The following is a 25,145-nucleotide window of genomic DNA, read 5'->3' as shown; positions in this document are numbered from 1 at the left end:
TACTATGGTGCACTGACTCTCGGCAAGCTTTTGCTTCTTTGCTGTTGGATTGGACTACTATGGTGCACTGACTCGCGGCAAATTTTTCTTCCTTGCTGTTGAATATGGACTACTATGGTGCACTGACTCGCGGCAAATTTTTCTTCCTTGCTGTTGAATATGGACTACTATGGTGCACTGACTCGCGGCAAATTTTTCTTCCTTGCTGTTGAATATGGACTACTATGGTGCACTGACTCTCGGCAAGCTTTTACTTTTTTGCTGTTGGATGGACTACTATGGTGCACTGACTCGCGGCAAGCTTTTGCTTCTTTGCTGTTGGATTGGACTACTATGGTGCACTGACTCGCGGCAAATTTTTCTTCCTTGCTGTTGAATATGGACTACTATGGTGCACTGACTCTCGGCAAGCTTTTACTTTTTTGCTGTTGGATGGACTACTATGGTGCACTGACTCTCGGCAAGCTTTTGCTTCTTTGCTGTTGGATTGGACTACTATGGTGCACTGACTCGCGGCAAATTTTTCTTCCTTGCTGTTGAATATGGACTACTATGGTGCACTGACTCGCGGCAAATTTTTCTTCCTTGCTGTTTAATATGGACTACTATGGTGCACTGACTCTCGGCAAGCTTTTACTTTTTTGCTGTTGGATGGACTACTATGGTGCACTGACTCTCGGCAAGCTTTTGCTTCTTTGCTGTTGGATTGGACTACTATGGTGCACTGACTCGCGGCAAATTTTTCTTCCTTGCTGTTGAATATGGACTACTATGGTGCACTGACTCGCGGCAAATTTTTCTTCCTTGCTGTTGAATATGGACTACTATGGTGCACTGACTCGCGGCAAATTTTTCTTCCTTGCTGTTTAATATGGACTACTATGGTGCACTGACTCTCGGCAAGCTTTTACTTTTTTGCTGTTGGATGGACTACTATGGTGCACTGACTCTCGGCAAGCTTTTGCTTCTTTGCTGTTGGATTGGACTACTATGGTGCACTGACTCGCGGCAAATTTTTCTTCCTTGCTGTTGAATATGGACTACTATGGTGCACTGACTCGCGGCAAATTTTTCTTCCTTGCTGTTGAATATGGACTACTATGGTGCACTGACTCGCGGCAAATTTTTCTTCCTTGCTGTTTAATATGGACTACTATGGTGCACTGACTCTCGGCAAGCTTTTACTTTTTTGCTGTTGGATGGACTACTATGGTGCACTGACTCTCGGCAAGCTTTTGCTTCTTTGCTGTTGGATTGGACTACTATGGTGCACTGACTCGCGGCAAATTTTTCTTCCTTGCTGTTTAATATGGACTACTATGGTGCACTGACTCTCGGCAAGCTTTTACTTTTTTGCTGTTGGATGGACTACTATGGTGCACTGACTCTCGGCAAGCTTTTGCTTCTTTGCTGTTGGATTGGACTACTATGGTGCACTGACTCGCGGCAAATTTTTCTTCCTTGCTGTTGAATATGGACTACTATGGTGCACTGACTCGCGGCAAATTTTTCTTCCTTGCTGTTGAATATGGACTACTATGGTGCACTGACTCTCGGCAAGCTTTTGCTTCTTTGCTGTTGGATTGGACTACTATGGTGCACTGACTCGCGGCAAATTTTTCTTCCTTGCTGTTGGATTGGACTACTATGGTGCACTGACTCTCGGCAAATTTTTCTTCCTTGCTGTTGAATATGGACTACTATGGTGCACTGACTCTCGGCAAATTTTTCTACCTTGCTGTTGAATATGGACTACTATGGTGCACTGACTCTCGCAAGTTTTTCCTTCCTTGCTGGTACTAGGCGCCGCTTCAAGCCTGAGAATTTTGAGTTACTTGGATGGAGACTTCAGCCGGTTACCTTGCGTACAGGAAGCTGATGCTCTAGTTATACTCATCGCCACCACTTTCTTTCAGAATGTGTTAAGAAATGCCATGTTCATTTTTGTTTGTCGTTATTTACTTGAAGCCTTTACACGAGGGAGTTTTACTAAACTGAAAAGCCGATGACAGCTAGCACTCTAAAATCAATGCAGCGAGTTCGATCAACTGCCTTTATTCTTTTCAAAATCCCGTTTTGCGAGAACGCGATTTGGCGAATCGTTTCGTGACGCCGTGAATGGCTCAAAATGAGTGTCCGGTGGAAATTTCGGAGCGCCTCCCGGCGGCCGTTGCAGGCACCACCGTCCACGGCGCGCTATGGTTGTGCGAACTGTAGTGAGCACGAAGCGGAAGCACGCAGCCTGACCAGCGCCACGGTACAGTCTCTTCCAAAGGGATGATATAGACCTCGGCTGATCCAACTTGTCTTCTTGGAACGAACGTCCCCACCAGCTCGTTAGACTCTCCGCCAGAACTCTTTTATTTGTCACTGACGTTAATCATCCAAATATTTTTCACCCACTAGTTATAAAGACTCGGGAAAGGAGTAACTGCCGCCTTCGACTAAAGCCAGCATCTCCGTGCGCAAATTTACAACAATTTTATTCTTATAGAATTACCTGTGGGAACATTCGAGTTACGGTGTGCGTAACGAAGTGCAACAACGACGCATTTAATTCCTTATTACTTTTTTCAAGGGAAATGAGTTTGTTCATATAGCGACGGTCTTACGCTCATACCGCTGAATGTTCTTCGATGTGAATGGTGGTATTATGGATGGTCTCCGTATTATAGAAAAGCGCTTTTTTTTTTCGCGTGGAAAGCCTGCATACGGGCTGAAAGTTAGGCGAAAAATGGAAGAGGGGGAGAATTGACCAGCGCGGTCGCGAATATTTGTTTCTCCGTAGGTTAATCTTTACGTCATTAATTCTTTTTTATTTTTTCCACCAGCGTCAGCTCTTTTTAATATGGTCGGTAAGGAGATTACATTACAGAGACGTGTACGCTTCCTTCTTTTCTTTTTTTACTTTTTTTGATCGTGTTCTCTGTGTTTGTCCACGCTGTATATTTAATGGAAATGTCTCCATTTTTTTTGTTTTTTTAGTGGCCTGGTTGTTCCAGTTTACATGTAGTGCGCTCTAATGTTCTAAGTTGTGTGAACGTGATTTGTTGGTGTTTTTTCTATTCTTCCTTCCTTCTTCTTCCATTTTTTCTTTAATCTGTCGCGCATCATCCGAACTAACGATATTAAGTAGGCTGTGAGAGACCGCAGGAACCCTCGAGCGAGAATCAGCGATGGAGGTAGACCGAGGTTTCATGGTTAACAACTCTCCCTCCACTGTGATTGCTTCCGATGTTGGCGTGCCTCTTCCCCCTTTCTTTTTATTGCTTTTCTTCCTTGTTTTCCATGCGCTCTGGCTTTCACTAATGTGTTCTGATTGGTTTGCTTTCTGCGCTTGTTGACTTCCTGGAAGTCGCTAATTGGTAAACATGGCTGCAATTTCTCCCTTATAACTGTCAATTAGGTTCCTCCAAAGCTCGAGTTGTTTGTAGATGTTGTTATCTCGAATTAGGATAGCTAACCTGCGTTGGGAAAGCTTATATTTATTAGGCGGTCGGGCTTTCCGAGTATGGTAAAAAAAAAAAAAAGTTATTTACTTACGTGGGCTGGAAACCCACAGAATCCTAGCTGTTTTAGCAGCAGTAGGGGAAAGATTTCGAGTAAAAATATATATGTTAAGCAGACTGAAATTGATTAAATTAAACATCGCGGGTAAGCGGTGTTTTGTTCGTCGTTCGCGTTCCTTTCTGAACTGTTTATTGCGGCATGAATGCCTCCTAGCGTATTTGAACAGGCAATGAAGTCAAAGAAAGCATACGCTAAATAACTGGTATATTGAATTGAAATGTAGAAATAATAAGGAAAAAAAAAGGAAATAAAAGTCAACAAAAAGAAAAGCTGTCGCAGGTGGGAGTCGAACCCCCACCTTGCGCATTACCCGTGCTCTACCATTAAGCTACCGCGGGGCCGTCCTCGCGTCTAATGTCTTGGGTATTTGTGCATGTTTACTCATTAGCTCTAGAGGCGTTATTAGCGCCACACACGACAATGGCGACGGCTGTGGAACGTACTATCGGCGTCAAATGAAACGCGAACAGCGGAGTGCCTAATTCAAGGTAAAGTGCGCGCCATCCAGTCATCACCATCGCCAGGCGCACACTTCAGGTTTGACTGCCCTGCGCGATGATGTTCCCTCTATACTGCGATGTTTTCGTTTCTGTTCTGGTTCTCTTTTATTTGAAGGCGAGAGAATGTGACGGCGCAGTAATGATGACTACGCAAATTGTGCAACGCGCAACTGTGCTCGCGTCTCACTTGACGCCGATATATAGCGCATGCGCTTTCGCCGCACTGGGCGATACTACTCGCCTTGTACTGTGATATTTTAGCTTCTGTTTTCTTCGATTTTTTCTTTTGTCGCTTCCAAATAAAAGAGAGCCATAACAGAAATTGAAAGGGGGAGCATCATCGCGCAGTGCGTTCAAACCGTATGAGCGCGCCTGCCGATGGTGATGACGGGACAGTTCGCACTACACCTTCAGTTAGGCAATCCGCTGTTCACGTTTCATTTGGCGCCGATAATACGCAGGCGTCACGTAGCATGTGAATTTACAAACCCTCACGACGCCAACCTCGTGGCACCAAGGCTTCTGCCAAGTCGAGACCCTTGCTACGCAATGTGTGAGAAACGTGCAACGGACGAGAGAGTAAACGGAGGACGTCGCACATCATTTTACTAGATAGACGATTGCGTATGCGTGTGGTCTTTCTTTTGATCGAGTAACCTTTAACTCTACGAATCGCTATTCCGGAGAGCACTTCTTGGTTTAGAGAGCATTGCTGTTTAACTTGGCTTGATTATAACGTTGTTTGATATAAATGTATTGAATACCGTGTGGCGAGAGAGAGAGTGTTGTGTCAACTTCAGATTTAGCGTGTTGGTTGCTATTGCGTCATGTCGGACGGAGACAACATTTGACAGCTTCATTTCGGGCGATAAGCAAACATTATGTTAGCGAGAAGCAATTATTACGGGCAATGCAAAATAGAGACGCTGCACTGTCGAAAATTTGAACAGAAACAAAAAGAAAAATACAAATATAAGTGAACTGCTCAGTAACATTCGTTTTTGTGCATGTATATCGTGCGAATTTATGTCATATTCAAAAATGTTGCACCTAGTATGTATTCTTGGTTTGAAACTCTTTCATTGTTTGGTACACACCCGTCAGTTAAGGGAAGGTGAGCAGCCGGCACCGTCTACAGACGCCAACGTCTCCTTGAATACGGATGAGAAAGAAAAATAAGAAAAAAAAAGGCAGGCATTGTTTCGAAGCACATGCAACCACAGAAACGTGCTGTGTCCGTATAGCACTATAGCGACAGGACTGGCATGTCCTTCGTCCGTATTGCCGCATTTTCGCCAGCTCTTCTGAGCCCCGGTGCTATACATTCCGTGGCCCTCGTTGCAAACAGGCTACGGTGCTGTCTCTGCGCTCGCTCTACACCTCCACCCCCCCCCCCCCCTCCGCCCCCGCTTGATTCTTTTGTTTTCTCGACGCACGCTGGCGCCCTAGCTCTGCGCTTTTCCGCTAGGCTTTTCTTCGCCGTCACGTGGTTGTCGGCTGAACGAGTTCGTTACCTAAGGACCACTTTACGGCCTCCTCCGGCTCTGCTCGCCCTGCTCCGCTTGAGGTGTGAGACCCTTTCATTTCTTTTTATCTCTCTCTCTCTCTCTCGCTGTTTTTCGGGCTGTTGAGGCAACGGTCCCTATATATTTCGTCTCACTATCTCCGTTCAGCGCAGCGGAGGCTAGGGATCGTAGCAGCCGATCGTTAACCCTATACTGACGCAACACTTTCGAATTGTACTCTGGGCGGCGGGAAAGAGGGAATAGAAAAGTTTTATTTTCGGTGCTTAGATGGTGGTTGCGTCATCGGGACGTCGTGATGCACCGACTCGCTCCGTTTGCCTGGTCACCACTGCTGCCACACGCGAGCGCGGCCACGAGAAACGCCCGAAGCACTTGTCAATTTTCTATGAGCAACGTTCTCGTGCCTAGCGTGCTGCATGCTACACGAAGTCAGTAAAATTTGTTCCGTGTCATGTGACTTCGTGATAATGCCGTTAATGCCAAGTCCAGCGTCTTGAAACAACAGAGGTATCATATCAGGGTCTCTTATGTTTCCCAACCTTCGTGCTTTCTAAGTTTCTTGTAGAAATTCTACAACATCGAAAATATGCGTCAGTTCTCCTCCTAGCGATAAGCGGCGGCTGCGTGTTCCAAGAAAAGCTGCAGCAGACACAAGCACATAACTGACGAGAGGACTTGTGTCTGTTCCAGCATTTAGCGCTATATAACACCCTAGTTAGAGAGAAAGACACTAGCCCAACAGTCAAGTCCTTCTAAAGCTTCTTCACGCAATCGTCGTCTCGCGGGGAGCGATCGACAGGCGGGCAGTGGGGAAGAGCCCTTCTCCTGGCTCTCATTTCTGATTGGCCCACGCAACCCGTAGCCTTCGCTGCACTGCATGGAGTCGGCTCTTCGCTCGACGTCCGCGAGAGCCCGTCTGCCCTCTCCTTCCACGGCCTCCTCCTCGCCTGCTGTCCGTGAGGTGCCGCGTATTCGAAATAACGAGGTGCCGTTTGTCTCGGCTGAGCCGCCACTTTTTTCGGAGAGAGAGCGTTGAGGCTTGTTTCTCGGGCGTCTGCGCTACTGCTGCCATTCTGCCGCTCTCGTTCCGCTTGGACCAGCTCGAAGCGCACACACCTCGCGCCTCTCGCGGGAAGAGCAGTCGTGCGCGTGGCGTGACGCTCCCCCTTGGTTGTGAGAGAACCTCGCGTTCGCTTTATTTCCGCTCCTGCAGCTCTCGCAAGTCTTCGCCGTGCGAAAACTGCGCGTGCGTGCGGGTGGAGATGCACTTTGTCAGCGTACCTCTGCGGCTGGCCGTCGACAAATTTTGTTCACGTAATTTTTTCCTAGGTCATATTGCATCCTCGTTTCTGGAAGGGTTTGGATGTATGCACTTCATGTCCTTTTTTTTTCTTCTTTCTTTTTTTTTTTCAACAACACAGCTGATTCCCGAAAGGTTGCGCCGCAACTACTGTGCCTGTCCTGTTCGCTGTGCCGTAGCTTTTGTTGTAATGAGGCGAGCACGTAATAATAATAATAATAATAATAATAATAATAATAATAATAATAATATAGTCCAAAGAGCGACGAAAACTCGTCAGGCTAGGTTGATAAATTGTCAAATAAATTGGCACCCGCCTAATGTTCAAACGGAAATAAAACGAAAGGACGTCTCCAGACCACTACGGGTCCTTTGTTCACAATGAAGATCATTCTGAACGAGAAATCCGTAGCGGTCTCGAAGCGTCAAAATAATAATAATCATAATATTTGCGTATCCCGCGCACTGTGAGAATCGATGTAAACGGCGCCGGAGCTGTGTATGCTGATTGCTTTGATTGACGATATTTAGCAGTGATGTTGGTGGCGAATGTGTAATTTTTTCAGCGTTTAGTCCGTTACGAGAGTACTGAGTCGATGTTAAACGTTACCTTGCGTGCACCACTGCTATTTGTATGCATGGTCCACAGAACACACTAGGAGACGTGTTTGCTTGAGGCGTTGTTGTGCGTCATTGTTCCTAATCTCTGAGAATTGAGCATTATCACTGCCTCACATGGCACATCGCATTGTGGCAGAAGCGTTAAACTTTAATTTAATTATTGGGCTGTACGCAATTCAATTAATTATAACGAAATTTTATGTATACATTGCATACATTCGCGGTCTGTACCACGTTTCGCTGCGTATCGAAGACGGTCTTGTTCCGCGCGACGCTTCTTTCGGGCCTGGGTGCCCTCGACGCTGAGTGCACGCTTTGGAGCCATTTTTTCTGGCGCGTGTTTACGTGCTCCATCTGCATACGTGACCAGCACGCCGTTGAGACGCCAGCTCCAAGCGCTCTCTTCAGGCTATGGACAATTGTAATGTCACTATCGCAGCCCAACACGCGACGTCCATAGCCCAGCACGTGCATTTTTGCCGCATCGGAAAGCAAGCACAACACGTGTCATTAGCACAAACTACGCATACCGCGGTGCCGCCGGCCGGCCGGCCGGGTGGTGGTGGTAGTGGTGGTGGTAGTGATGATGATGATGATGATGATGATGATGATGATGATCGTAGTGGCCCTCCCCTTTGGAACGGGTGGTCACACTCGCTGTGTCCTGGCCGAAAAGTTTGAAGATAGAAAGAGATAGGGATCCATAGGGAAAGAGGAGAGCAGAAAGAGGGCAGCTGTCACTGGCTGGCCAATTTCCACCACATCCGAAGCCGAGCCTTCGTGACAGAAGTAACCGCATCGCCGCGTCCTGCTTCAACGGGCACAAATCCGAGAGCATGTGGGAGGGTGACTCCCTCTCTTGGGCGAGGAAGCAACTTCGGGCAGTGCAGCACAAGGTGCGCCGTATTTTCCATCCCCAATTCGCACGCTCTGCACCGGGCGGATTGAGTGGCCGCAGAGCTGTCGAAGCAGCGGCGATACACAAGCGTGCGCAGCGCTCCCGCCCGCGCCTCAAACATCAGCGCAGTGCCCAGACTATTGTCAGACCAGGGGACGGCCTGAATGTGTCACTTGTGCTGGCGGTACACATCTAAAGTGGCCTTTTGTTCCATTGCTGCCCGCCACCTCGCCTCCCCCTCTTCGCGCACACGTTCGTGCACAGCTTTTGCATACGTTGTCCTCGGGTTCACCTGTATACTGGGGTCCGAAAAAGCGCAAGCTTCTTTTCAATGGCGTATAAGCGCCGAACCCATTGCGTTCGGATGCATGTTGCAGCCAAATAGTCGAAAACTTTCCGTGCCTAGTAGTCGCTAGGCATAGACCGGAGGCGGCCGTGGTACGCCACTTCGCTGGAGGCTTCCATCGCTTCAAAAGAGGACCAGCCCAGGCCGCTCTGGATTGCTTCTATAGCAACCCGGCTATGAAATCCCAGAGCAATCCAACCAACTTTGCATTGCCGCCTTTCCAGCCATTCCCACGTCGCAGCTGGGAAGCAGACCACCGCGTTTGCGAAGGTTAGGCCCGGGACGTGTACTAGCTTCCACAAATCCCGAACCATCACGTAGTGGTTGCAGCCCCATAAGCTTCGTCGACGAAGGACGCACTGTGCCCGAAGGGCCGAGTCGCATAGACATGCCACGTGATGGGCGTACATGTCAGCCTCGTCGCACATTGTCACTCCGAGGTATTTGTATGCAGAGCTAACGGTCAACGTATCTCCATACAGGGTCAGGACTAGCCCGTTGGATTTCTCGCCCGCCAGCTGAACGACTGTGGTCTTCCGTGGGTTGAAGCGCAATCCGAGGTTATTTTTCTCCAACGAACAGAGGTCCGATATCGCCTGCAGGTCATCTGTCCGTTTCGCCAAGAGCAGCAGGTCGTCTGCGAAAGCCAGACCCGGCAGGCGGCGAATTTCGTCCACTCCAGATATACCCTACTTCAGTCCGAATCCAAGGTTCCACTTGATCAGCTCCTTTTCCAAATTCGCCACATAAAGGAGGTATAGTATTGGTGAGAGCGGGTAGCCCTGGCGAAGTCCCTTGTGCACTCCGATCGCCCCTGTCTCAACATCTCCAAACCGCGCTGTAATTGCATTGCCCGCGTGCAAGCGTTGTAGAGTGTGTAGAAGAGTTGTGGGAAGCTTCAGTGCCAACAAGCGCTCGGAGAGCATGCTGTGTGGGTCGCTGTCGTACGCTTTTTCAACGTCGAGGAAGCAGCACAGCAACATGCGACCTTCTGTTCGTGCTATTTCACTACACTGGGAGAGAATGAACAAATTGTCCTCAAGGCGCCTGTCCTTGCGAAACCCATTCTGCAGCTCCGTTAAAGGGAAGCTGAAACACTTTTCGAAAAAAATGAGTTCTCTTCGGCATTCTACAGTTTTGAGTCCCCTGAACACGAATATCTGATTCAAAAAGAGCGGAAACAAACGCAAGCGGCTGTTTTTTTTTTCAAGAAAACGCGCACCAGCGCCTCAGGGCATCGCGCGAACGCCGCTGTTGCCCGTGATTCGTCGGGGCCGCTGTGACGTCAGTCGCGGCAGTCGCCGGTCGGCACCGCCGTTTCAGAGCGTACCACGCTGTTTTGTTCTGGCTTCATAGCTGAGTTGTAAGCATTATGGAACGTTCTCGCTGTCTCGGACAGCTTGTATTTTCGCCGTACATGTTCGAACCGACAGCCGCTACGGAAAACGATGGCGGCAACGGCGGCAACGACGATGTTGAGTGTGCCAACAGCGAGAGCGATTTGTGCACCTTCTCGCGCGTTGGAAATCTTAGCTGGTACGCATGTTTTTTTTTTTTTTTTTTCATGTGGCTGCACGTTTCAATGACGGGAGAAAAATGCGCTAAAGTGTCACTGGGAACTTGCTGCTGGAAGAATGCCGAAGCACTAACTTCTCATTAGATTGTAAACACGGGTGCAATTCCGCGATGTCAAGCACCTTGCCGCTGCTTGTCTAAAGTCCCGTGGTTTTTTGAGTGTTGATACACGATCGCGAACATAAGTGCCGCGTTTCAAAGCGCGCACATACAGTGCTGCGAGGTACAGTCATGGAAGTTGCTTATCATATACATCCAGAGATGGCGAGAGGTATTAATGTGCAATATTCAGACTATGGTTCGACGACTTTGCGATTGTGACTCGATCAAGAATCGGTATGCGTGCTCCATGCTAGTGTTGACAAAAAGATATTAGGCAGTTTAGCACCGCCGTGTGGCAAACACGATACTAACTGCAACCGTACGTCGAATGTCACTAGGCAAGCCTATATTCCATTTCATACCTCAGATGCAACGCTGTGGAAGCTACGCACGAAGTCCGGTCACCAAAATTTATTACTGCGCGCGTTTCCGTCTATGCTTCGCAGCGTGCCAGCGGCGTTTGCTCGCGCGAGCATGCACGTGAAGCTGCCGCGACGGGCAGCTTCACGAAAGAACAATTTACGAAAAACGCAAAAGAAAACAAACGTGAGCGGCGGCGGCGGCAGATCTCTCGTAGCGTCCTTCAGTAAAGCGCAGGACGGGAAGAGGCATGCCAGTACATACCGGCACGCCGGTCCGGCAGCTCGGTCCCCGCGGATGACTTCACTCTCGCCGGTTCTCTCCTCTGGCAACCACCTCACCCGGCGCTCCGGGAAGCGATGGGGACGTGTCCGCGAGGGCGATTTAGAAAGCGATTTCCGCCCCTTATATTAACAAAACGAAAAAAAATTCGGAACCGTAAATTATTAGGTCTGTTCTTCCCAATCCCAGAAATTCATGGAAATTGAAAACCGTTTCAGCTTCCCTTTAAGAGACGCTCGGACTCCACTCAGGTGCCGATACAACCTTTTAACACGTGTGCGAAGATGCGGTATAGGACACTCGTGACTGTGATCGGGCTGTAATCTTGCACGTTGTCCGCTTGGCCGCCACGTTTGGGTATTAGAAACACCTTGCCACGTCTCCAATCCTCCGGAATCCGCGCTCCTTCGATGATTTCGGTGAACAGTCTGGCAAGCTGTTCTCTTGATCCAGGACTTAAGCACTTGAGCACACGGGCAGGCATGTCATCAAGTCTGGTGGCGGTGCTCGTGTTGATGTGGCCCAATGCCCGATCGATCGCCATGCGCGAGAAACTCCAGCTTGGGCCCTCGTGATCCGAGTCAGTAGGATTTGTTCCAGTGGGTCTGCTCCGGATATCCCCCAGAACTGGTACAGCCGCGCCCTCAGGTTGGCTGTACAGGATAGTCAGATGTCTCGTAACATGCTGCTTGATATCCGGGACTGGTTGTCCTTTTGTGGCAACACACAGTTGCTGCAGAGGCTCGTCACGCTTGTCCAAAGACTGCACAAAGCGCCAGAACTTCTGCTGCGCTGATTTGGCGTCTGCACGGAGGCTGTGAATCAGTAACCTGTTCGCGTCAGCCAATTTGGACTGGACTAGCGACTGCATTCTATGCTTCGTTTGAACATACAGCTTCCATGCGGCTGCACATGCATCTGCATCTAATGTTTTTGCCGCGAGGCGATGGTTTCGATTCGCCTGCCGACGCGCATGCCACGCCTCCGCAAGCTCTTTATCCCACCATGGCTGTCGCTTGGCTCTTCGAGATGGCCGACTCCGCACCATATGCCGTCGCATGACCGCTCGGAGGGCAGCCACGTATCCTTCGTACGTCTCCGGCTTACTTCGAACGCCACTCTTTTGCGACATTTTCTACTGCTGCATTGGGTAGGTACAGGCCCGCATGCGTTTGGTGGTTGCGTTTCGCTTTCGTACGGTGGGCCTGGCTGAAGTCTAGCCTGTGCCGATTATGATCATTGCCTAAGCTGTACATGCCTTCCTCGTCGATGTTGAGCCTTTTAATCCGGTTGCTCATACGGGACGACACCAGAGCATAGTCTATCGATGACGCACTTCATCGCGCACGCCACGTGATTTGCCCAACACACTGTGGGCCCAAATTGACGATGGTCACGTGCTACATTTGTGAGCTGCATTAACAATTCACTGTTTGCGTCGGCATACCCATCTAACTCCGAGATGTACGCGTCCGAGATGTAACTCCGGTATGCGCGGATGCGAGCGCCATATGGTGCGCTTTCAAGAAACCCACCGGTACACGTGGCAAGACCATTACAGCGCCCGGAAAGTCAGGAGAAAAGGCAATGAAAGCTTCGCTCTAATAATGATAAAGAGAAAAAAAAACAAAAAAAAAACAAAGAAGATTGTTGATATCACGAGCGCAGATGTGAAAACGCCTTTTTGAAACTTCCGTTAGGCCTTGTCAGACATGGTCGGAAATTCGTATTACACTGGCAAAACGCGCCTTCGTGTCGTTCAACAGAACAGGCGCACTGACATTGAGAGCAAGAAAGCAAGCAGAGGAAAGGGGGGGAAGTCAGCCAGCTGATCTTGCTGTTTGCTGCCCTGTACGTTGGAGATAAGGGAAAAATGGAGTAGAAAGAGGAAAAGAGGTAGGGAGTGAACATTTCGCACACGCGGGAGGATGCACAGAAGAACTACAAACGGTCACTCAGGCGCTGCACTTCAAGAACTGCTCTAGTGCACGGATATCCTTTTGTGCCAGCGGCAGATGTGGCCACAGTCCGAAAATCTTAGACTGAGAAAATGGTCTCAAATCCAGCTGGTTTAAAGTTTTCCCGAGATAGAGAGGCTTTGCACGTCGTTGCGAGGACGTATACACGTCAGACATTCAGTGGTTTCCTCGCAGCTGCAGGAAAATTTAAACGTAGTCTAAAGTACGGAAGAATTATTCCGAAAACAGAGGCAAGACAAGTTGCACTTAAACAAATTTGTAGGTAATTGAAGTTAATGACGGGGTGTAAGTTTCCCGCTTCATGTATATAAGCCACTGCTCATCAAATTGGCCTGTATGGTGCCTCGAACGCAGATTCTTTTCCCTGGTTATTACATCTTGCAGGTACGCGATGCAGTGCTTCGTTACCGATAAATAATTAATCAGCAACAAGTATATGCTGCCAGCATCCATGACGTCACTGCGAGCTGGAGCTTCAAGGTTTTCTCGCCACTTCTGTCACTTTTAATTTTCTCTCTGTTTTCTCGCTTTTTTCTAGCTTACCGAGCTGCCTATCACGATGAAACTTGCGTTTTTTTTTTTTTTTTGCTGTTGCAGAAGTGGTATTTACTAGTACAGCTTAACTCAATGCTCCTCTTTAGTGTCTATTGAAGGCAAGCTCGTTTTCCCAAACTTTGTATACGAACTGTCCCCGCTTGCTGCATTGAATCCATTTAGGGGAGCAAGCACAGCATATCCCCTTTGTGCCGCTCTTGCCCTTTAAGGTCGTGCTATCCTCGACGTCTTCTTGAGAACACAGAGACCGGCGACATGTGCTCTGTCTTCCTCGTGGCAAATTAACATAAGGGTTTGCGCTGCACTGCCAGCCTTCTCGACCGAACCGCTGGGCACGACTGCCAGATTCCATCTCCTCCCCACCCTTTCTCTTTTTTTCTTTTTTTCCCCCTTCTGTATATCGTACTCTGCTTTCGTACCTTATATTCCCCTGCACTTCGACTTCCTTTTAGCCCTCGCTTTTCCTTTCGTTATCTTCTGGGGAAACACCGCACGGAGCGTTCCACCTTTGCCCGGCCGAGTAATTAGGGGCATAATTAAAGGATTTAATCTCGCTCGCGCTTTTCTTTGTGCCTTCATTGCTCCAAAGTGCGCGTGCGCGAGCATTCCTTTCGGGAAATTTGCCTTTCCTCTGCCGGACTCCGCCGCTGAAACGACGTAAGTGTACATCGTGCGTGCAAACGCCTGCATTTGTTTTAACCTGCACCTTCTTGTTTTCCTTTTCTCTATCTCTGTTTACTTTTGGCATGCCTACTTTCCCCCCATCTTTTTTTTTTTTTTACGTGTCAAATGTTTTACCTATCCGTATAATCTAGCGTGAGGAATTCTTTCTGATATATTTTCACTGATATTTGCAACGGCTAGATTGAAGGAAAAGACTAGTTGAAGTATAGCAAGTCGAGGTTTCGCGACTCCACGCCAGTCAGGACTTACAGGCATTCTTTGACGTTTTGTCATATCGGTTTGATTTGTGCTGTTTGTCTATTCCTAAATTTATTTTAAGAATATTTTTTTTGTTATGTGTCCGCCTCGTGTCATTTCAATCACATCATACGAAGTAGCGAGCTTTTCATATCACGAGGCTGACCATCTTCAGCTTTCATTAAACTGTATATCTGTGTCTTGATATACGGCGGGTGGCTGCCGAGTTGTTTTTTCTTTACTTCAACTCGCTGCAGTGGCTTACTTTGTTGCTCCTTTAGCTACGCGGATGCTCGTGGCGTGTGATACGATGCTAACTTTGTGTCGGTTTGATACTTAGTTTCTGCATTGACAATGCGCCAGCACAAGCTGTCTTTTGTTAAGGATAACGGAAAGCTTAGTTTTCGCCGTATTCAGGCGGCTTACGCATACGGACTTCTACGCCGACTACTGTGACACTCCAAATTTTCAAGCGTGTCGTATCACACTTGTACCATACTGCGGAGCTCTAAGGGCAAGCCGCTGTGCAGTTATGTCGGTGGCATGTACACGCGGCTACGGTTTGGCTACTGTACAGTGGTTGCGACGGAGTTGGTCGTTCCTGCGCTGTTCGAACTCAAATTGCGAGTGGCAGAGTGCTGTCAGTAGATAAGCCTTCTGTGTCATCGCCAGTTGAGACTGCTGCGCTGTGCTATTGCTCCGTCTTCCTAATCAGTGTTTCGGGAGCGGTGTTGTCACGCTACTCTTGCACGGAGTCTAGCTGCTGAGCTCAACCAAAGTTTCGTGTCTTCAGCGTTATGCTTACGCGGAACTGCACTTGCATTAGCCGCGCTTTAGAGGTATACACGCACATCGATCGTGAGGTTCTCGGACTTCGTACTTGCACGCAAGTTTGCTGCCCTGTAAGCCGCCGTAATGTGATCTTGCTCGTGTACCAGAGCCTCGCTCAATGCGTGCGCACTCTGCGGAATTTGTGCCGCTGACCCGGAAACGATTGGCTTAAAACGCCGATGACGCGAATATACGAGGTTGTGCTCGTGGAAACTCTCCCCGAGACTTCCCTCCTTCTCCCGCTTCCACGAGCGCACGCTCGATAGCCGGCATCGGTGTCGCGCTAACAAGGCGAGCAGGCAATGAGCTCGCTTGGTCTCTAGCGCGGGAAGTCGACGTACGCGCCGTGCAGCACAGCCTTTAGCCGCAGTCATCGCCTAATCATCGAGTCAGGGACGTCCGAGCTCCTTTCCTCGCAAGATATTTCGTCGACTAATCTGGGTTTCTTGTGCCGCTGCGGGCCTCTTCATTCGTTGGAGCTCGCGAAGTACGGCGCACCGAACCAGGTTCGCCTGCAGAGGGAAGCACGCAATGGTGTTTCCTACTTTGCGAGGCGAGACGACGCTGCGCGGAACTGGTGACGCGGGGTAGAGTGTATTAGCCAAGCCGGCCGCACACCGCCGTTTGTCTTCGTGAGTGCGTGTGTTTGCGATGGTCTTAAGCGCGCAGGCGCACGCGCGGTAATCCGCCCCCGCTTGCGCAACGCTCGAGCGGCTTTGGCTCCGGCCTGCTTCTCCTCCACCTCCTCTTCGTTCACTCGTAGCACTCTCTGCCGCGGCAGTCTTAATGAATGCTCACTCCTATAGTAACCGGCCCAGGATTGCGCTCTCGAAGATGTTCGGCTCAAACTCTCGTCGCTGAGAGCGCGTTGTTACGGCGTTATCGTTGCTCCAGGCTGTTTTCCATACCGGATACAAGATCGGCGCTAAGGCGGGCAAACACTCCGGAGAGAACTAGGGACGCCTGCGAGGATTGGCGCCTGTCCGCCTCGTTGGTTGTATGCCTAATGTGCCTCTCATTCTCTTGAGTGATGCTCAGACGCGGCCAGGGAGTGACGATTGCACGGCGGCGTCCTTTGGCTGCGTGACAGTGCGAAGGCGATGTGGCTGCAGATGCTCGTGCTGCGATCAGCGCACGCACTTCCTCTCTGAGTTCTTGTCAGCTTCGTCCTGCTGCTCCTCCTAACAGGCTGCTTAAACCTAACATGCAGGCCACGTCTTGGTAGGCCTTTGTCGCGTTATTTTTGACATATATATATATGCTTTCTGTGCTATGCCTGCAAATCTGAAAACTTTGCGGGGCGCAGTGACTACGCCGAGTAGTGTTATGAACGCCGAGTTGGTAAACTTTAAGCAGCAGGGAGGCCTGTATTTAAAACGCGAATTCGGATATTGACTTTTCTGAGGTCCTTGGATGAAAGCTGGTTTCTTGTGAAAGTGGAGCGCTGGTTGCTTCTGGAAATGCTGTCCGTGCGCTGCGGCTGGCTTCGCAAGTAAGCGCACTAGTTGATCTTGAAGATCGTCTATACATTCTATAAGAAGTTTGTGTTGTTGGTGTGGGCATATTGCTTTTACGTTAACGAACAAAGAAAAATGCGTCTCAGCTGCGTCGTGATATCATCCCAAGAATGGTGACAACGGTTGATACGCATATTGTAATGCCAGATGTGCAGGTTTGTGATTTCTTAGTACACTCGGGCGTGGTGTTCGTGATGTAGTCGGATATCGTGCTGTTTAAATTCGTGTGGTAACGATCTCATCGTAAGAGTTAATGGTTGAGGATGTCCAAATCTTTTTCGTCGCTGCTGTCCCTGCAGAATGCATTTACTTATTACTTGTTTCGGCTTTCATGATTCGGCTAATACATTTATTTATTTTATTTTATTTAACAATACTGTAGGCCTTTGCACAGGCCCAAACAGGAAGTGGATTGTACAATATACACACACGAGCATGGGAAAAACAGGAAAAAAGAAAACCAAAAAAATATATAAAGCAAAAAAAAATGCCATACAACAGCACTGGTATACAACGCAAGACACCCTTTTTTTTTGTTTCACATGAATCAGGGAAAAGGTACTCAAACAATTGCAATATTTGTCGTATAATATTCTTGTAGTTATTGTGGATCTATATAACAACACTACTCAGCACATTGCAATATTTACATTTGAAATGCAATCACACGTGCACTAGTGTCCAGTCAATCAACCAACGCATTACCTTTAAACTATGCGCTCAACTACTTTCATGAACAGCCAAAATATGACTCCAATTTTGCGACAAAGCCATCCACAGAATCTGAGTCTACAATTTCCTTTGGTAACGAATTGCAGATTTCAATTGCCCATGGGAAATATGAATAGCTGAACGTGTCGCACTGTGTCGGATATTGCCTGATGTGTTTATTATGACAGGTTCTATTGGAGTGTCGGTGTGGTGGCTGCACGTAATCTCGCTTATCTATATTAATTTTGTCATTACATAGCATAAAAAGAAATTTCATGGCAGCCACACGACGCCGACAAACAAGGGTAGGCAGTGCTGCCTGGCTTCTAAGAGCACTTACGCTTTCGTGTCGAGAATACTTATGGTAAATAAATCGCAACGCTTTATTTTGAATGCTTTCTAATTTCTGTGAGAGTCCTTTCTGGTGCGGGTTCCACACTATGCTACCATACTCAAGAATTGGCCTTAATAAAGTTCTATATGCTGTTAGTTTCACGTAGGATGGTGCTGCAGTTAATTTTCTTCGCAAGAAACCGAGTGTTCGGAAGGCCTTCGTGCATGTATTATCGATATGGGTATTCCATTTTAACGCGCTTGTAAAGGTTATGCCTAAATATTTTACTGTGTCAGTTTGTATTAAATCGTTGCCGTTTAATGTATAATTGAACCTAAAGATCGACTTTCTATGAGTTATGGTCATATACTGTGTTTTCTTAAGATTAATTTCCATTCCCCACATGTCACACCAGCGGGCTATATTGCTTAGTGTAGTATTTAGTCTAAGCTGGTCCTCGATTCCTTGCACGCTTGTATAAATTACCAAGTCATCGGCGAAGAGCCGCAATTTTACTCCATTTTCTGCACAATCAGCGATGTCGTTAACATATATGAGAAATAATAATGGCCCCAATACGGACCCCTGTGGTACCCCTGAATAAACTTCGAGTTGGTCCGAGTCATAATTATTTATAGTAACATACTGAGTTCGGTTTGACAGATAGGCTGCTATCCATTCTACTACATTGTGCTCAATTCCGATAGACTTTATTTTCTCGATTAGTTTACAGTGCACGACGCGATCATAAGCCTTCGAAAAATCAATAAAAATAGCATCAGCTTGGAATTTGGAGTTAATTATTGATGCGAAGTCATGTGTTATTTCTAATAACTGTGTTATAGTTGACAAGCCTCTTCTAAAACCGTGTTGCTTAGGATATAATATGTTATTTTCTTCTAAGTATGTCATAACGGCTTTACTTACTATGTGTTCCATTAATTTACAGCTGCAACAGGTTAGTGATATTGGTCTATATGTTTCCACGTGTAATTTATTGCCTTCTTTATGAATGGGTATTACTTTGGCACATAGCCAATCCTTGGGAAGAGAGGCTGTACTCAGCGATTCAGAAAAGATAATTTGCAAAAAGGGAGACAGCTGCTGCGTGTATCGTTTCAAAAATTCATTTGATATATTATCGGGCCCCGGCGCCTTCTTGGTGTCTATTTCCAAAAGCAAATTTAAAATGCCCGACTCTGTTATCACAACTCCGCCCATCCGGGTGTCAGCGGCTGTCACGGGCGCACTCGATATTGGCCAGCGCGTGAAAACGGATTGGAAATAGGTGTTAAATGTATTTGCTACAACGCGCTTTTCTTCTATGACCAAACCTGCCACTTCTATTTTACTGCTCACGCCTTCTGGCTTCGACAAGTAGCGCCAAAACTTTTGCGGTTGGTTCTTTATGAAATTTGTTAACTTATTTGTTGTAACATTGTTTCAAGGCTTGTAACATTGTTTCAAGGCTCCCTTCTTCAAGTTGCCGATGGGCACTTACCGGGGAAGCGGCTTCCTTGTTGTTCTCTCTCATTTTTTCTTTCTTTATTTTTATTCCTTAGCCTCTTCTTCCCTTTTGTAGGGTAGCAAGCCGGACGCGCGTCTGCTTGACCTCCCCTTCTTTCCTTTTTCTATTTCTCTCTCTCTCTCATCCGATTCGCCCTCGCTATGTGTCCTGCCGATCGGTTCTTTAAGAAGACGACGCGACGGTGGCCGATGAAGGCGTGCCGTCGTCCGTACATTTATTTGGGAAGGTGCAGAACGGAGTGGGGTCTGCGGCAACCAGCTCTGCTTAGAACGAGAGCGCGTTCTACTTCTGCTGGTGACAGGAGCCGCGCGAGATGCACGGCGCAGTGATGGCAGTTGGTGATGCGCAATGAAGATGACGCTACATGTTCATTTACATAAACAGCTGCCACGATCTCTAGGTAGTTGCGCATCTTATGTGCGTAACTCTGAGTCTGTCGCTTTTTTTTTTTCTTTCACCTATATAGAAAAGAGAGACGGAAAGGCTGTACGGGCCAACGTACGATTGCAAAGTGTTCCTCGTGAACAAGGTAAAAAAAAAAAGTCGCAGCTTCGCCCGAAAGGCGAAGCAGCGATTGCGATAGCTATTAGACAGCTATACGAAGTAAGGACAGTAGTTCTACCGGCCGTATAAACTTGTAAACATAGGCATACTGTACTTGCGGACAACTTTGCGGTTATGAACGGGAGGTACGGGCGCGTGACTGCTGCACATGTGCTACTGTGCCAAGTAGTACGGCGGCATTTGACAGTGCTTTCGGTTGCCCGGAACAGACGCTGAATCGACGGAGCTTGCACGTGCGACTGTTTCGCGTTTCCGCAGACACGGAAGGGAAAAGCCGCAAAATAAGTAAACCTTTACAAAGTATTGAACGACCCTGCCTTTACACCACTCAATGGCGTGTTCTGTCTTATTTAACTGTTGCTAATACGCTGTTTATGTTTTGTCTTCCTCGGCATAAACTAACGCGGATTAAAACGCGGGACTCTCTTCAGAAACGCCCTCACTTCTGCATACTTTGTCTCCATAACTTTCCCTTTATACCCACAGAAAGTTGTCCGCGAGCATAACCAAATTAACAATGATGGTGTCACGCGCGCACAAGCCAGCATGAACACATCTTACTCGATGACCGCTGAAACTCGCTGTGAAAATGCTGCAGTGAGGAAATGCGGCAGCAGCAGCGAGCACATTGACCTTCGTGCAGCCGCTCGCATCAACGCGAACTACGCCTTCAAAACACAGCGCACCGATGACTCTGTACCCATTGCAGATGGCTTTTAAGATACAGCGTAACAGAGTGGGCAACTGGGCTTCTTGGTTTACTTGCGTCTTGACACTGTAAAAGAGCACAAAGACGAGAACTAAGAGAGATGACAGCACGAGGCGCTTACTCGCCTTCGAAAGCTTTAACCCGTGATCCTTGACACGCGTGCGAAACCCTCGTACTCCGTTGTTTGTTTCCTTTCAATTAAATTTTTCAGATGTGAGTAAGCGCATCGTCCTGTCTTCTCTCTTCGTTCTCGTCCTCGTGCGCTGTTACAGTTTCAAGATGCAAGATACAGCAGCTCGGCGGGCCACGCGCGGCTGTTTGCGCGGCCAGCAGTAAAACGCGCCTCCCCTCCCCCGAAGCCTTGCGTGTGACGGAAGGCGGCGCGCTTCCTCTCCCCTTTCCTCCGTTGCGTGCGCGAGATTGAGCCGCTATCGCCGGGTCACAGTGGCACGCTTTATCGCTCGTGGACTTCATACGGAACCTCACGGCGACGCCGACGGCAGAAATGCACCTGGAGTGTCCATACAATTGCTATCGCAATAAAAAAAACGGTCACACTGCTGATGAAACGAAGAGAGACCATCAAAGCGCGCGAGCGTGCTCGCTTGAGTGTCAATCGCACCTTTATAGGAGGACGCGGAGCATGTGTGTGTGTGTGTGTGTGTGTGTGTGTGTGTGTGTGTGTGTGTGTGTGTGTGTGTGTGTGTGTGTGTGCTTCTTTTTTTATACCCTTTCTTTTCTGTGAAGCACATCGCAGCCACTCCAGAAGCTTTCGTGATACTTGATGCAATGAGGTCTCTGCTTCGTCAGCCGTACATCAATTAACCTGCCTAAATATCTGAAGATAGTTTTGGGTCTCCTTGTGTACTGACAGTCATGATGTACATGTGCTGTAGCTTTATCGCGACCGCAGGTGTTTGTCCAAGAAGCCAACTGTTTTTATCTAGCAACCGGCTTTGGCTTTCTTTGCTTAATATAGGCCAGCTTCTATCAGGTAGACGCTGGCTCTTTCCTCCCCAGGCCTCCTGGCCGCGTACAGTTACTGTAGCTTGTATTTAGTGTTTACTATGATTAACTGATGTGGACTGAATCCAATTTCAATGCTTATTTATTCTCAGTGTAGATTGGCTTCTTTCTTTTTTGCGCTTCGTCCGTTTGCTCCGTGTCGTTATGGGTTTTATAACTTGCTTGTCCTGTTCCAGTGCTCGCTCACATGCGTGGGGGTCGAGCGCTTGTCGACCTCGTAGGAACTGTTCTCCTCGATCTCCGCCTATTCTTCTCGTCTAAATAAGCCCGGCGTCAACCTATCTCGTCGTCTCACCTTGTCTTTGTCGTCTCTTCGTCGACACAGTGTCCAACCTTCGCGAGGAGTGGGACCGCAGTGAATCGGTGGCGCTGCAGCGTCGCCGCCAGCTCGAGGGCATCGCCTCGGACGCCGGCCGCAGCCTGGACGACCGACGCCGGGAGCTCGAGGCATGGCTGAGCCGCATGGAGGCGCGCCTCGACCGACAGGCCGCCGCGGGACCACCGCACTCGCTGGAAGCGCTTGAGGCGCAGATACGCGAGCAGAGGGTGAGTGTCTCTTGCGAGGTCACCGAGGCGGACATCGCCCGCCGTCTCACAGACCCAGTAAGCGCTAAGTAGCGGTCAATCATGTCTCGCCGCTGAGAAAGTCTTTTCATCTGTAACGTTTGATCGTTACCTTTGCACATATGAGCTTCGAGGCCGCCGCAGTGGTCGTTCTGGTGACCTTTCTGTTTGATTTTAAGCTCTCACAGGGTGGCTACGATCAGGGAAAGCGTGTAATTTCCATGCAGGGAATTCAGTTTTCGGAAATTCAGCTGAAAGACAGGGGATCACCCCGGCCACCTTAAATCAGGGAAATTGGCACCTACAATTTCTCTAGCCAAGTTTCTTGCATACCAGAAGGGTGCGTAGCTTTCAACTGAATCTACATAATCCTCAACTAATGGTGTCTGTTGCTGATGTTGTGATCAGCCTGGTCGGGTTGTTGAAATATTATCAAGCATATGATTCAACCAAATCTGATAATGCGTCCCAGCTAATTTACAACTTACTGTTAATAATCGGTGAAAATTATAGGCTGACATCGTAACTTGGCAAGCTATAAACCACCATTTCTTTCTTCTTGAGCCTGGAACTTTCAGTGTCATGGAGAGCCAGAAAAGTTACATAAAAGAATTCAGGTAGACGCTGCAGAAATCTATCAGAAAGTATCTGAATTTGAACGCCGTCTCTCTCGCGCCGCGTTTGCGCACACACGCACGCATTCAAACCCGCAAGCACGCTCATAATCTCCGAAGAGAATAGGCGACGACGTATAATATTTACAACAACCGCCCAAGTGGATAAACTTGCAGCTATGAGTGCGTCAAAGGGCGTATATTTGCAAATAAGGTAGGTAGTAAAGTTTCGCCTGGACGAGAGCCTCAAAGAAACTCGAAATAAGCTTCCACATCTTGTGTGACCCGCCTTCGTTTCTTTCGCGGGAGCGATGCTTGTGTGACCCGTTCTCTTTGGCGGGAGCGATGCTGAACAGCCGGTCTTGCCATTCAGTGATCCCCTCTAAGGTCTGCCGCCAAAGGCGAAGTACCAGTACCAACATGAAATTCTGCTCATCGGCTGGCACACAGAACGATCGTGGTTGACAGTGTTGGATCGCCGCATAAAAAAAAAATGTAGAGATCGAGAACGCCGTCATGGTATAGTGTTTGGCAGACTCGCCTCGGCAAGAGGGCTTGCAGTGTCTGGGCCAACGCCTTGTGATGACGCCTGCCATTGAAGGCTGGGCATTGACGAATGCTATACCGCGGTGAGCATTGCTGCTACTTGCCGTCTTGTCTTTCTGACTTCATTGGCTTTCGGCCCTAAAGTGCTGCGTCAGTGGAGGAGGAGTACGAGGATGGAGGGATTAACGGAGAGAGAGCGAGAGAGAAAAGAAAGGTCGGTCGAAACAGCAGAAGGAAGTGCTCCGTGCACTGGCAATATGTGTGCGCTGGTGAGGGTGAACGCTTCGTGAAGGGCATGTACTAAGGTACAGACACCTGATGTTAGTCATATTTAATGTTTATGATTTTCTTTTTGCTTCGCCACTGGTACAAAATTTCTTCGAGGACGCTGATCGCACTAGATATTGACATCCGTATAATTGCACAAGATATGGATTGGGGGTAACGTAAAGTAGTAAATCTATTGTTAATTTAGATGCCTCTCAATATCGTAAATCGTTAATCGGTGCGCCTTCTCATCTTTCACTGGATATATGGTAGATCTGCTATTTAAGAAATAAACGCGCATCCGTGCTTCCCCGCACAATCTGTACGCTTGCAGTGAAGTGACATTGTCGTTGCTGGAAAGCGCAGGATTTCTCCCGATGATAAGGTATGGAAACCAGAATCTCAAGAGAAGTCGTATATATGACCCTTTAAATCTTGCAGTCGATTACTCGTCTTGAAGTTTCAAGATCCAACCAAATCAGTCCGTTTTCCGACGACGACAAGTCGTCGGAAAACGGGCCATATCGAGGGTGATAACAGCAAGTAGGTTTACCGCATCGTCGACTTCGATGTCTTGAATCCCAAGTCGGTATTTTCTTCTTTTTTTCGCTACGCCGTACATATTTCCAAGCAAGCCGTGCGAAAATAGTTTGATGGGATCTTCTCGATTTGATATTTCTTAGCGGCCGTAGCGTTTTATGGCTCCTTTGACGCTCCTGCACGCGCGTCATTCATACACGCGGGACACGTATTCCATCGTTGTGGGGTAAGCAAGACGTAATATGGTCGCCGTATCCTCTCAGTGGCTACGACGTCCTTCTGCAAAGCGCGATGTCTCTGTTACGATTCCTCAACTTTGGCAGCCACATTCTGATGGGGACATAAAACGAAAAGGCCTGTGTTCTTGGTTTGGAGGGACGTTAAAGAAGCCCACATGGTCAGCAGTAACGGGAAGCCCCCCCACTAATTTGTCTCCTGTAGTCATGCTTTTGGTTTCCAGTGCTAAAGCCGCAAATGGAAAAATTCTTCACTCGGTAGCACAAGCGTCTGAGTTGTGTATGCGATTCACCGGAGCTCGCACTTCTGACTGCCTTGAAAGCGCTTTGTAGACGAGGGTATCCGCTGAAACGTAATCTCATTCCCTCTTTTGTCATTTCTTTGAATGAAGCCAGCTGCTTACGAAGAAACTTATTTGGAGATACGCCATGAGATACGTCGACACTTTCGCTCACTCCAGAAACTGCCGGATCAGCCTTGTATTTTAAAGGTACTTAGGCGCACGGAAGCTACCATTGTGTGTATACAGAGTGGAGGCAGGATCAGCCTACACTCCTTCATGAATGTTTAAGGTAGACCGTGCTGCTTCTCCACTTTTGCACTGAGTACAACGAAGCAGGCG

The 25,145-nt window shown here is 48.2% G+C and overlaps 1 protein-coding gene across 10 annotated transcripts in view; it reads left to right on the top strand.

Moving 5' to 3' along the window:
• The window catches only part of Dys (Dystrophin), a 532,460-nt gene that overhangs the window by 374,379 nt on the left and 132,936 nt on the right, over positions 1-25,145 (top strand). For all 10 annotated transcript variants that reach the window (XM_075696880.1, XM_075696878.1, XM_075696876.1 and 7 more), the window contains one exon: positions 22,081-22,301. In XM_075696880.1, coding sequence (XP_075552995.1) covers positions 22,081-22,301 — 221 coding nt within the window. The remainder of the gene's footprint in view (positions 1-22,080; positions 22,302-25,145) is intronic.

The sequence above is a fragment of the Dermacentor variabilis genome, chromosome 6 (genome assembly GCF_050947875.1).
Source record: "Dermacentor variabilis isolate Ectoservices chromosome 6, ASM5094787v1, whole genome shotgun sequence".
In the NCBI taxonomy this organism is placed as follows: Eukaryota; Metazoa; Arthropoda; class Arachnida; order Ixodida; family Ixodidae; genus Dermacentor; species Dermacentor variabilis.
The sequence above is the reverse complement of the archived record's forward strand: the minus strand, read 5'-3'. Positions and strand labels throughout refer to the sequence as shown.